At 41.4% G+C, this 12,773-nt stretch overlaps 2 protein-coding genes across 4 annotated transcripts in view; one reads left to right on the top strand and one right to left on the bottom strand.

The window, feature by feature from the left end:
• The window catches only part of LOC126475139 (protein RER1), an 86,693-nt gene extending 86,163 nt beyond the window's left edge, over positions 1–530 (top strand). Inside the window, exon 6 of the mRNA XM_050102746.1 lies at positions 74–530. Within this exon, the coding sequence (XP_049958703.1) occupies positions 74–166 (93 nt within the window). The 3' untranslated portion in view covers positions 167–530. The remainder of the gene's footprint in view (positions 1–73) is intronic.
• LOC126475138 (coenzyme Q-binding protein COQ10 homolog A, mitochondrial) overlaps positions 1–12,773 on the bottom strand; it is a 97,312-nt gene that overhangs the window by 45,908 nt on the left and 38,631 nt on the right. The window lies entirely within an intron of this gene.

Raw genomic sequence — 12,773 nt, 5'->3', positions numbered from 1 at the left:
AATTGCTATACGATTGTTGTGCATATTAATCACTTTGATATGCATTTTTTAAACAACCAAATTTTTGTTTCAGCACATGATAAAGTACCGCTACATCCCATTTACTCATGGTAAACCCAAGTATCAAGGCCATGAAGACGGTGGAAAGATAGTTAGCTCTAAGTGACAAATCAGAAACTGTCACTGGCAAGCCCGAAATTGTATTTATTATGACTTTGTGAAGTGCAAGTACTGCTGTTGGCTGAGAACTTCGAGGTGCTGCTACAGTTTTTAAATGGGATCAGAGAAGTCGTTACTAGTCACCATTGTCATTTTCCTAGTTGCCCCATGTTTTATTGTTTGTAAGTGAAGACATAAGTATTATTTTGTTTCAATTGCAAGTCATCAGACCTCTAATCCCACAGGATAATTTTACAGAGTTGTATTTCATTTTCTTGCTATCAAGCATATTACAAATGCTTATGTCTGTAAGAAAGAAATGATACAAATTTATACTTAATTCTTGTTGAATTATATCATTGGTGACCATATTTTGTTGTATTTTTACTGTGTAGTTGTACCTTTTGAAATTTGACTTTTGTAAATATGTTTTACGTATTGTTCCATAATGTCAGATGTCACAAATGTAAAGATTCCATAAATCATCATCAATTGTTTTTCTTGTTTGAGTCTTTGGAAAATACAGTTTTTAATTGCTTAAGAATAGTCCTGTTTTGTACAAATGTGAATTACAGCACCTTAATTACATAAAGGTGACACTTACCTACAGTGAAGTAATAAGTTTTTATAATTGAAAAACCTTACTTAAAAGATATGAAACAAATATTTAATGATGGAGTGCCTACTGGAATTAATCAGATCAGTTTAGAGATAACTAAACTGTCAGATAACTCTTGGGGGTCATATTATTAAAATGTGGCTCTTAAGATTCGATGTATACTTTGTGTAGTGTCCAAAGACTGTACCCTCTATGTTGTAAGAACCTATGCTATTCTTTCTTCAGTAATAAGATTCAGTGCAGAAGTATTAAACATTGTCTGGGCTGTAACTTTAGGATTTGTTTCAGGTATTTTCCTAATTATCTACTAAAGACTGAACTTACATTGGAATTAGAGATAGCAAAATTTATCAATCTACTGGTTAGTTCATAGTACTGTTGACAATTCTATCTCCCACAACTGGTTATGCTCAGAGAGCGCAGAATTGCACGAGTCTGTCTGTGGGAACAATGAGGTTACTGACCAACAATTAGGATATACATTAAAACAAAAAGTACATTTTCATTCAAATATATTTACTAAAGGGTTACAATACGAAACATTTCATTGTGTGGTATGTTTTGAAACTCTTCGTGGTGGACTGTTTCCATGGTCATTTCACTTGATTTGTTTAGAAATGAATCACTGTCATCATGAAAATCATTGTCACTCTCATTTTGACTTACACATTCTTCTAAAAGCTCTACTCTCTCTTCCTCAAAAATGACTTTACATGAAGAATTACCCGTGTTGTGCCTACAAACTTGAACATAATAATTACAACATTTTTCTTAACACAAGAGCTGCAGTTAGATACAGAGTTAACATAGACTTCTCTAGATGCACACTAAGTAGCATTGATGCCAACTAGTACAGCCAGATTAGAGACAGGCACATATGAGAGCTATGAAAAATCGTGTTGAATGAGGCTCGACATCAGAATAGAAAACAAAATTCACAATGTCGAGCACCACTCATTGCTGGAGTGGAAACGGTTAATAAGAGAATGTTCTCAATGGGAAGTAGGCTTACCAGATTTGTGTGTCAGTGATATTGTTACGGCACCACTGTACGCAGTAAACGAACATACCTTTATGCATATGCATGAATTTTGCCCCCTCCTTCCAGTGCGTCAGTCGCTGCATGGCTGTCTCTGAGTGAGGTGCTACACAACACGTTCATTGGATTACCGATTCTCTCAAGATGACTGAATGTATTGAGTAAAGATAACTGGATCAAATTTTGTCAAAAGCTTGGTGATTCTCAAAGTGAAAGAATTCTTAAGATTCAGGCGGTGTTTGGAGAAGATGCGATGGGTGTAACACAAATTAAGGAGTGGTTCAACCGATTCACAAATGGCCGCACATCAGCGGAGAGTGACCAGTGTTCTGGCAGGCCCCAAACTGCTCAGAGTGCAACTGTTGTTGAGAGGGTGCAAAATTTGGTGATGGCAGATCGTCGTTTGACCGTGCGGGAGATTGCCCAAGAGTTTGGAATGAGTAAACATTCTGCACATTCAATTTTGCGTGATGATTTGAACATGCACTGAGTGGCTGGCTGCGAAATTTGTGCCCAATTTGTTGCCACTGGAGCAAAAAGACCTTCGTTTTCACATTGCACATGGCCTTCGGACACCACCAACACTGATCCTGGGTTTCTGAACACCGTGATAACTGGAGATGAGTCACGGGTGTAAGACTGACCCAGAAACAAAAAGACAGTCATCGCAATGGAAGCATCCTGAGTCTCGAAGGCCGAAGAAAGTGCAGCAGGTGTGAAGCAAAATAAAGGCGATGCCGACTGCCTTCTTTAATGTCTGTGGAATTGTGCATCATGAATACACACCGAAAGGACAAACAGTGACAAAGGTGTACTATCAAGATGTTATCCGGCAAAAGACCAGACATGTGGACGATGGAAAAACTGGCAACTACATCATGACAATGCCCTGCACATTCATCTCACTTGATCCAAAATTTCATGGCCAAACGTGGAATTACAGCTAACCGCCCTAGACATGGCTCCTTGCAACTTCTGTTTGTTTCCAAAATTGAAGACGCCACTGAAAGGATCCTGTTTTGAGAGAAAAGAGATAATGCGGAAGATGGCGATGGAGCTGAATACCGTTCCAAAAGAAGACTTCCAGAGGGGTTTCCGGCAGTGGAAGGATCATTGGGCTAAGTGTGTGCAAGCACAAGGCACCTACTTTGAAGGCGATTAGGGTCCCAAACCCAGTCAGGTATTCGAAATATTTTTTCTGGCCAAGGGTCAGATACTTTTTAGGCAGCCCTTGTAGTAACACCAGTGAGTGTTAATAATCACTCCTCTGCCATAGAAGCTACATGTGCTGAAGATAAGGAACCATTGACCCATTGTGAAAAACTGGTAAACTTTCTCTGAGACTATGGGTGACAACACCAGTATTTGTAAAATTCATAGAGAGTAGTTTGCATTTTCATTTCATGAGTAGCACATTTAAAAAAGAAAAAAAAAAGAAAAGAAAATGCCTCAGCTGACAGCTAAAGTCCTTTGCCCCAAAATGAGGAGTGGAACAAAGTAAATGTAAACATCTACTGCAGCTTTCCATGAAAGAGTGGTGGTTGTGTTACCAGGAAAGTTATCAAGTGTAGCAATTGGTGTCCAGTTATAAATGGCAAATTCAGTCTACAGAATGGAGTTAATATATCCACAATCAGATTATCTTTACATAGTAGAGGATATGCTGACTGTATGATTATATGAGAGGTCTTGTAACTTAAATTTGATGCCAACAAATAAAGTACGCTGTGCTCTGGGCTAGCCAGATATATGCATTTATTTTTAATAAAAAAGTGATAATTTTCAAACGGTAAGTACCGTTCCAATTGATGAAAAACTGATGCAAGCTGCAAATTGAGGAAGACAGTAACACCTGTTGTCTATCTGATCATAAGAAACTGAATCAATTTATTCTGTAACCAATTGTAAGAAGTAGTGGGGAACATTAAGAAGGAAAAAATTGCACTAGACTGAAAACCAAAAGGGAATGACAGGCTCTTTTTAAAATTATTCATATATACAGTTTTTAAAATTATTCGTGTGTGTACACACACACGGTGTCCCCTAAGAGTTGCCAGGTGCATTTTCTCTAGTGTTTCAGCAGATATTTGCAATTTCGTTATTGCAGTACGTAGCTGGAGTAACGCTAAATGTACCACTCATTACGTCTTTAGTGCAATGCCCCAGTGTTACCAGAAAGTGTCAGTTTGTTTTCTCTTGCAAACAAAATTATTTTTAAAGCCAATTTTTGTATAATCATTTAATAGTGGTCCCAAATTAGTGTAGTGCAATATTCATTTCATCGATATGTATTAACAGGGGCCACAATGCAAAGAATAACCAATACTCAGTGACTTGGCAACAGTGCCCAATGGCCCAAAGATTCAGTTCCTCCTGCAGTCTTGCGCCGCCAATTCCTTGCTCTCCTCGGCGCATACCATGACTCGGAGGTTATCTATACAGATGGCTCGATGGTTGATGGCTGTGTGGGGTACACTTATGCTCATGCGGACTATGTCGACCAGCGCTCCTTGCCAGAAGGCTGCGGTGTTTACACCGCAGAACTGACAGCCATTTTTCTTGCCCTTGAGCGTATTCGTACCAGCACTGGAGAGTCCTTCGTCATTTGCAGTGACTCGCTCAGTAGTCTGCAGGCTCTTGACCAGTGCTACCCATGCCATCCCATTGTTGGTGCTATCCAGGGGTCCATTCACACTCTTGAACAGCGTGGTTGTTCGGTGATGTTCATATGGACCCCAGGACACATTGGGATAGCGGGAAACGAACTCGCCGACAAGTTAGCCAAAGAGGCTACCCGCAAACAGATGTTGGAGATCGGCCTCCCGGCAACTGATCTCTGATCGGTGTTGCACCGTCGGGTCTTTGGGATGTGGGGAGATGAATGGAGCACTCTGTCTGCACCCAACAAGCTGTGGCGAATAAAGGAGACCATGACTGTGCGGGGTTCCTCACCCTCTTTTGTGCTGTGTATTTCACTTAGTTTTGTGTTGTAATTCGACTCCACCCTAATCTTTTAGGCTGGACACAGTCCTCTGCTGTACAGTTTTAATTCCTTCTGCCTTTCTTCTATATGTTGCTTTTGTTGCTGTGCTCCGTTTTCCATGTTGTCTTACTTTTGACCTTGGGGCTTTTCTTCCCCCGGAATTTTTATTTTGGTGCTTCGCCTGACTAGTGGATAGTTTCAATATGCTCTGTGTTTTTATGAAACAAGGGACCGATGACCTTCGCAGTTTGGTTCCTTTAATCTTTAAACCAACCAACCATGGCAGTAGCAGTGAGCTTGGGCCAGGGCAGCACTGTATGAGCTGGCATACTGGTTATTGTTGTTGTTCCTGTTAACACGTACTGATAAAACTAATATTGCACTTGCAAGATAACAGATTGTCAGTGCGAGATAAGCTGTTACAATGGTTATTAATGTAACTGCCATAATGTTCAATGCAAGCATGCAGATAAGCAGGCATTGCATTGTACAGATGCCAGATATCAGTTTGTGGGATGGGGTTCCACGCCTGTTGCACTTGGTCAGTCAGTACAGGAACAGTTAATGCTGTTTGTAGGTGATGCTGGAATTGTCATCCAATGATGTCCCATATGGAGGCAGATCTGATGGTCGAGCAGGCCTAGGCAACATAATGTATGTTGGGTTACAGCAGCTTATGAATTGCCACAACAGTTTCAGGTTGTGTGAGGCAAATACAAGAGTGCTCTTGCAGTCATACGAAATTGCACCCCAGGCTGTAACTCCAGGTGTAGGTCCAGTGTGTTTAACACACAGATACAGGGTGTTACGATCCAGGAAAAACCCGGGAATTTTTCCATCCGGGAGAAAACCAGGAAAAACCCGGGAATTGTTTAGAATTCCAGGAATTTTTCATTTAGTTTTCAGTTAATTTTTTTGTGAATTTTGACTGGTAAGAACCAATATTCTAACAAAGGATATTATTGTATCCCGCTACTGCGGAATGATACTGCAGCAACAAAACATGAACGGGAGAAAAAAAAAACGAAAATAAAACTTAAGTTGCAAAGGAAATGCGCCGTATACAACAACAAAACAGTGCTGATGCAAGCGTATCCCAACAGTAAAGTGTGCCAAAGGCTTTAGGAACACTATGCTTTATAACAACAAATTGCCTCCGATGAGCGTGACGTGACAACTGTTTAAATTAGATTCGTTTGAGCAGTTGCGGGTGGGCTCTTGCGCATGCGCAGTTGAGTCGTGTATGAGTATTACCTTCTCCCGCTTCTGGTTACGGAAGTGTGGCTGGGTGCCACTACTTTATATTGCCCCGGTTCAGAAGTATCGTAGCTACGGGGCTGATGCACAGAGCAGTCAGTTGTGGTGGGGAGGTGGGTGGTCTCCATGTGACCTGTGCTTACGTTCAGTGATTTTGTTGTTTCCTCTTCGTTTATTGCTTTCACGTTAAATGATAACAAAACGGATTTTTGTGGCCGGAAGCTATCAAATGAATTAAAATACGTTCGCATAATTACGGCAGGCTCAAATATGTTAATAGTTTCAGATTTTATTTCCACCTTTGACAGTCAAGCATTAATCGCCTTACAGAACAATGAAGTTATTTTTGCTGGTTTGCTAAAGAGATTTGGCTTTTATTAATCCTTTCTACTGAGGCAGTCAATTTATTTGAAACAAAGTGTTTAATTTCACACTATTGGCTAGTTTCAACTGTTCGCTGCATTTCAAGTGCACATATGGCATTATGCTATAATAAAGAACCAAACATGAGTATTGGTACTCCAAGAAATTTTACATACCGATATGCATTTTAAACCAAATTATGCACTTTAGTATGGGTCGCGAAATCCCGACGCTCTTGAAGTATCCTTTGATGTCGTGTTTCATTTATGACATAATGTAGGATCTTTTAATGTTTTACACTTACGAACATATGGGCTTCCTGCGTCATCGTAGCCGCGCAAGCTCGGTGACGCCAGTTATCTGGCACTTTCTTGCAACTGCTGAAACGAACATATTTCTAACAGGCCGCGGGAAAATATTGCGAATGGTGGTTTGAAAAGCGTTACATTCAAAGCAGATTTCCTTGTACGCAAGACGAATTATGTGCGAGAATGTACGATGAATTTCTTAAATCACAAAGCGTTTGACTCTCATTTAAAAATCAACTCATTGAGGACGACCATTTAGAAGTATTTCGAGCCCAGATGATGAGACATTTGCTTCGTTATTAAAAATTTTACTGGCACATTTGTGTGATGTAACTTGAAGTGTAACATGCGCAAGAAAGATCAACATTATATGTGGAAGCTTAGCTTAGCTTCTCTTCCAACTTATTAATCTCCGAGACCAATATTATATGTGAATGCTATGTATATTAATTTAAGCCATTAACTTATTTGTGTATTCGCACTACTTAAGAGTGATCTTGCTCTTGGCTGACTACATCACGTGTCCTATTGCTGTCATCAGCTGACGAGATCACACGAATGAGCTACGACGCTTACAAAAGCGCATCGCAGACTCAATTTCAATGCTTCAGAAAGTGACATGCATTGTTTGGTGGAATTTAAATTTATACCTTCGTAATACGAAAATATGCAGATACATGTTGCTGCAGATCAAAGGTCTTTCAAAACGTGTTTTCCCCCTGAGTTTCATTTTCTAAAGTGCTGGGAAATTCTATGTCAGTATATAAAACCATAAACATTCAAAGGATTGATGACTTTTACAGTGCCGAGGAAGAGTATGCTGCCACTTAACCTCTTACCGCATACTGTGCCAGATATGGCACGTACCGCCCTTTCTCTTTGTCAATCTCGCATCTGAGAGTATATTTCCAACTGCATGTTGGGACAGATATGACACACAGTCAAGAGCAACTGTGCAAGTAGTGTATGCCATCTGTTGCGAGAGTAAGGAATTACATGTTACGAATCCTTGCTTTGTGTTGCTAGCTGTTTACATCCAAGTTTGGTCACACAAACAGTTGTATCAGGTACAGTAAATGATTGATTTCAGTGTTTATATTATTTGCAGAGGGAAAAGGACATCTGTGGACAGTTATAAAGAGGTAAGTTTATATATTTGTTCATTAGAATACATATAATACCGAAAAATAGGTCTGTGGCGGATATGGCACAACATGCAGCCTTGAAAGTGTAGAGTAAAAATTGAACATAACCTAACCTTTCCTACTAACATATAACAGTTCGTTTTCTTTCTTTTCAGCTCTGTTACTGCAGTGAACATAAGAAAATTTTATGGCTCTTCGGCCCCAATAAGTGTTATAGAGGACGGAAATGCTAGTGAGGATCTTGATATGTCAGATGACGAAACATTGTGCATGGAAAAAAAAACTTGCAAAATGGACATCTTGTTTTCTGTTGGGAATCAGACAGTGATGATGATATTAGGCCTAAGAGTTATAATACAAAAAAAAAGTACTGTGATATCAGAAACGGAGTCAGAAACAGAAGACAACAGTGAGATTTGGCCTACTGATGATTGTGACCTTGAAAGCATTCCTCTTGCAGACAGGATGACAGCAATGCAACGAGATTCAAAACCTTCAACTAAGGTGGGGAAACCTACCATACATTGGAAACCAGGACATTAGAGGGTATGATGAGACGAAATTCGCCGGAAATACTGCTCTTCCTCAGGAAGTATTGGAACTTGATACTCCAGTGGAATATTTCCAGTATTTCTTCACTAAAGACATAGTGCAGTACATAGTCGAACAATCCAATCTGTATTCGATACAGTACCGACCCAATAAATGTGTAAATGTTAGTGCTGGAGAAATTGAACAATTTATTGGTACTGCCTTGTTTATGTCAGTCATTCAACTCCCAGCAACAAGACATTGGTGCAAATACCTTGGCCACCCTGCTGTGGGTGACATAATTAGTTGTAATCGATGGGAAGAAATAGTGTTTCATACACTTCTGTGATAACAGTAATCTAGTTCCCGCTGGTGAACCCAACCGTGACAAACTTTTCAAAATTTACCCACTGCTAGACCAACTGCGTGAAAGACTGTTGCGAGTACCAAAAGAGAAATTCTTAGCTGTGGATGAACAGATTATTCCAACAAAATGCAGATCTTCACTAAAGCAATACAACCCCAGTAAACCACATAAATGGGGCTTCAAAGCTTTTGTCCTCATTGGAGTGTCAGGCTTAAGCTATGATTATGAAATTTTTGCTGGAGCTCAGAGTAATATCATAATACCTGGTGCTATGGATCTAGGAGCTAGCAGCAATGTTGTTGTGCGTCTTACACAAACAGTCTCACGACATACGAATCCCAAGTTAATTTTTGATAACTGGTTCACTGGTGTACCCTTGGAAATGTATTTGCACAAGGAAGGTATACAATCACTAGGGACAGTCCGGTCCAATCAAGTACGTGCTTGCATTTTACCTAAGGAGGCAGCAATGAAGAAGAATAGTCGAGGCAGCATGGAGGAAAAGATAGCAACAGTAGACAGTGTGCAACTGTCAGTAGTCTCCTGGTTTGATAGTAAAGTAGTCAACACTTTGTCAACTTATGTTGGATGCAAACCAGAAGGCGAGATCAAGAGGCTTTTCAGGAAGGAAAAAGAAACAAAATGGTACCTTCTCCATGCTCTGTGATGATCTACAATGACTATATGGGGGGTCTCAATCTATTAGGTTATATGCTAGGATATTACAGAATTCAAATCGGATCAAAGAAATGGTACTTGAAGATATTCTTTCATCTAGTTGACTTGACTTGTGTGAAAAGCTGGCTGTTATGGAGAAGGAGAATTACGGACTACATGCCCCTTGTTGATTTCAAGGTTGCAGTTGCAAAGGCCCTCTGTAAAACTGGGAAATCCTTATCCAAGAAACGTGGTAGGCCAAGCAATGAAATACAAAAACAGCTTGACTGCAAGAAGAAGAGAGGCCCTACAGCAGATCTTCCACAGCGTCAGGTGCGACTGGATGGGATAGATCACATGCCTATCTGGCTGGAAAACCGTGGTCGTTGCAAGTATCCAGAATACAAGGGAAAATCCTATATAGCGTGTATGAAGTGCAGTGCGACATTGTGCCTGAATAAGGAGAGAAATTGCTTCATCAAGTTTCATAATGAATAGAGAAAAATGAAAACAGAATTTGTGTTACTTTCTCAAAATATGTGTATTGTAATGAATAGAAAGTGTAATTATTTTATATAAATACAGTTCTGCTAGTTCATGTACATATCTTATTGTATATTTTCCACATCGTGGATCATCACTGCACACCACAGTCAACTATATAACGCCCCATTGAGTGGGAGCTCCTCAGCACCCTTGCACATTGCCCCGACACAGTTCCTTCAGATCCACAGTCAGATGATTAACCATCTCTCATCTGACTACAAGCGACATCTCCTCGTCATCTTCAAATCGATCTACTGCAATGGCATCTATCTATCACAATGGTGGAAAAGCACCATCATTCCGGTGCTCAAACCCGGTCAAAACTCGCTTGATGTGGATAGCTACCGGCCCATCAGCCTCACCAACATTCTTTGTAAGCTGCTGAAATGTACGGTGTGTCAATGGTTGGGTTGGGTTGGGTCCTGGAGTCACGCGGCCTACTGGCTCCGTGTCAGGGCGGCTTCCACCAGGGTCGCTGTACCACTGATAATCTTGTGTCCCTCGAGTCTGCGTTCGGATCAGCCTTTTCCAGATGCCAACATCTAGTTGCCGTCTTTTTTGACTTGCGTAAAGCATACGACATGTCCTGGCAACATCACATCCTTGCCACATTGTATGAGTGGCGTCTCCAGGGCCCGCTCACGATTTTTATCCAAAACTCCCTGTGGCTCCATACTTTCAGTGTCCAAGTTGGTGCCTCCGATAGTTTCCCCCATATTCAGGAGAATGGCATTCCTCAGGGCTCCGTATTGAGTCTCTCTCTATTTTTAGTGGCTATTAGCAGTCTAGCAGCAGCTGCAGGGCCATCGGTCTCACCTTCTTTGTATGTGGATGACTTCTGCATTTCGTACCGCTCCTCTAGTGCTGGTTTTCGACACCTGATTGTCTTGGCTACCTCACCTTTGTCAGCCTAAGCAGAATGGCTGGCAGCATCTCAATGTGCTCCACTGCCTGAGCAACACCAACTGGGGTGCAGATCGCTCTATGCTGCTGTAGCTCTACAGAGCCTTTGCTCAATCCTGCCTTGACTATGGGAGTCTGGTTTACGGTCTGGTAGCACCCTCAGCATTGCGTTTACTCGACGCAGTGCACCACTGGGGCATTCGCCTAGCAACAGGAGCTTTTAGAATGAGTCGAGTCCCTCCATTGAAGGTTAGGCATGCACAACTGTTTGCCAGTTACGTTGCACATGTTTGTAGTTCTCCTGCACATCCAAATTACAGTCTCCTTTTCTCAAGCATGGTGGTTGATCTCCCTCATCGAAAGCCCAGATAAGTGCTTAAGATTGCAGTTCACGTTCAGTCCCTTCTGTCTGAACTGGAGTCCTTCCCGGTACCACCTCTCCTCGAGGTCAAGGTCACATAAACCTCATTGGTGTACACCTAGGCCGAATATTCTTCTGGACCATTCGCATGGCCCTAAGGACTCCGTTAACTCTGCGACCCTCCGCTATCACTTCCTCTTGATTCTCGACATGTTCCGGGGCCATGAAGTGGTTTACACCGATGGCTTGATGGATGATGGTTATGTAGGCTTTGCGTATGTTCATGGAGGACATATTGAACAGCAGTCCTTTCCAGATGGCTGCAGTGTTTTCACTGTAGCAGGCTTTCTAGGTTACTAGTATTATTCTGTTGCCTCGGATTCCACAAGTCCTGCAGAACATCACCTCCTTCCTTGTTGTAAGTGATGGAAGATCTTATGGATGGCCTGGTTTCTCTTAAGGATACTGCACCCAAATTGCTTGAAGTGCCCATAGGAAACTTGAACACATCGGTATTTGCTAAATTTAAATCCACTCCAGCGTCCATGAGATTGCATTTACCTCTGCATTGTAGATTGTGGACATCTTTGACAAGCACTCTGTAGGGATTTGATTGAGGAAAAACTACAGTATTTAGGTCTATCAGTGTAAGATGGCATATGGTGCTGGCATAAAATTTAATTTAAAAATTTGGATTACTCTTTCTTTTATACTCCAGTAAATCTAGATTGGTTTTTGGAGAGTTCAGGTTGGTAGTAGTGGATGGTTTGAAATAGGGGTATTTATTGATTGCTGCCCACAACCAAAGAAACAGGTCCTTACGAAAACTTGTGTAATAGTTCAATCTTCCCCGGAAACTTCACAACTACTGCAGACTGACTGCTGCCCACAAGGTCAAGGTTGTAGTTTACTCACGTGCAGGGATAATGGCTGCCAAACTCTCACCGTATGGGACAGTGGAGACGTTAGCCGTCTCCACTGTCCCATACGGTGAGAGTTTGGCAGCCAGAGTGGACACATTGAAATGGCAGGTTCACGTTGTAACTACTGGTTTGTAACATCGCAACGACATAGATGCGTATGGCAGAGGCCATACAAGATGTGTACGATAAGCTTTTGTTGACAAGAACTGGATTCAGGTTTCTGGATAGTTTCCATTCGTGAGTGGGAGAGCTAGAATACTGTATCTGTGACTCTTGAGAGACGTCAGAAATGGATGGTTTACTAGAAGTGCTTTCATACTGGTTATGGTAAGCACCTTTGCGATTTGCAATCTAATGTTGTATACCACAGACCTTACAATTTCTCATCAATTCACCCCTTACTGCTCAGCATTGTCTCTCTGAAGTGGTTACTTGCGAAACCCCTGGGAGTCTCTTTGTTGCTGTTGTGGTTTGGTGGTGTTTACTTGCTGCTGCTTCCCCACCTGCCAAAGCTACTTCTTCCTTCTGTCTGATATTTCCTTTTTTGACTATTGTGTGTGTGTGTGTCTCAGTTTGTGATGGAGAGTCAAATTTGCAACCCACAAGAGAATC

This window comes from Schistocerca serialis, chromosome 4, assembly GCF_023864345.2.
Source record: "Schistocerca serialis cubense isolate TAMUIC-IGC-003099 chromosome 4, iqSchSeri2.2, whole genome shotgun sequence".
In the NCBI taxonomy this organism is placed as follows: Eukaryota; Metazoa; Arthropoda; class Insecta; order Orthoptera; family Acrididae; genus Schistocerca; species Schistocerca serialis.
Note: the sequence above shows the minus strand (reverse complement) of the source record. Positions and strands in the feature narration are given on the sequence as shown.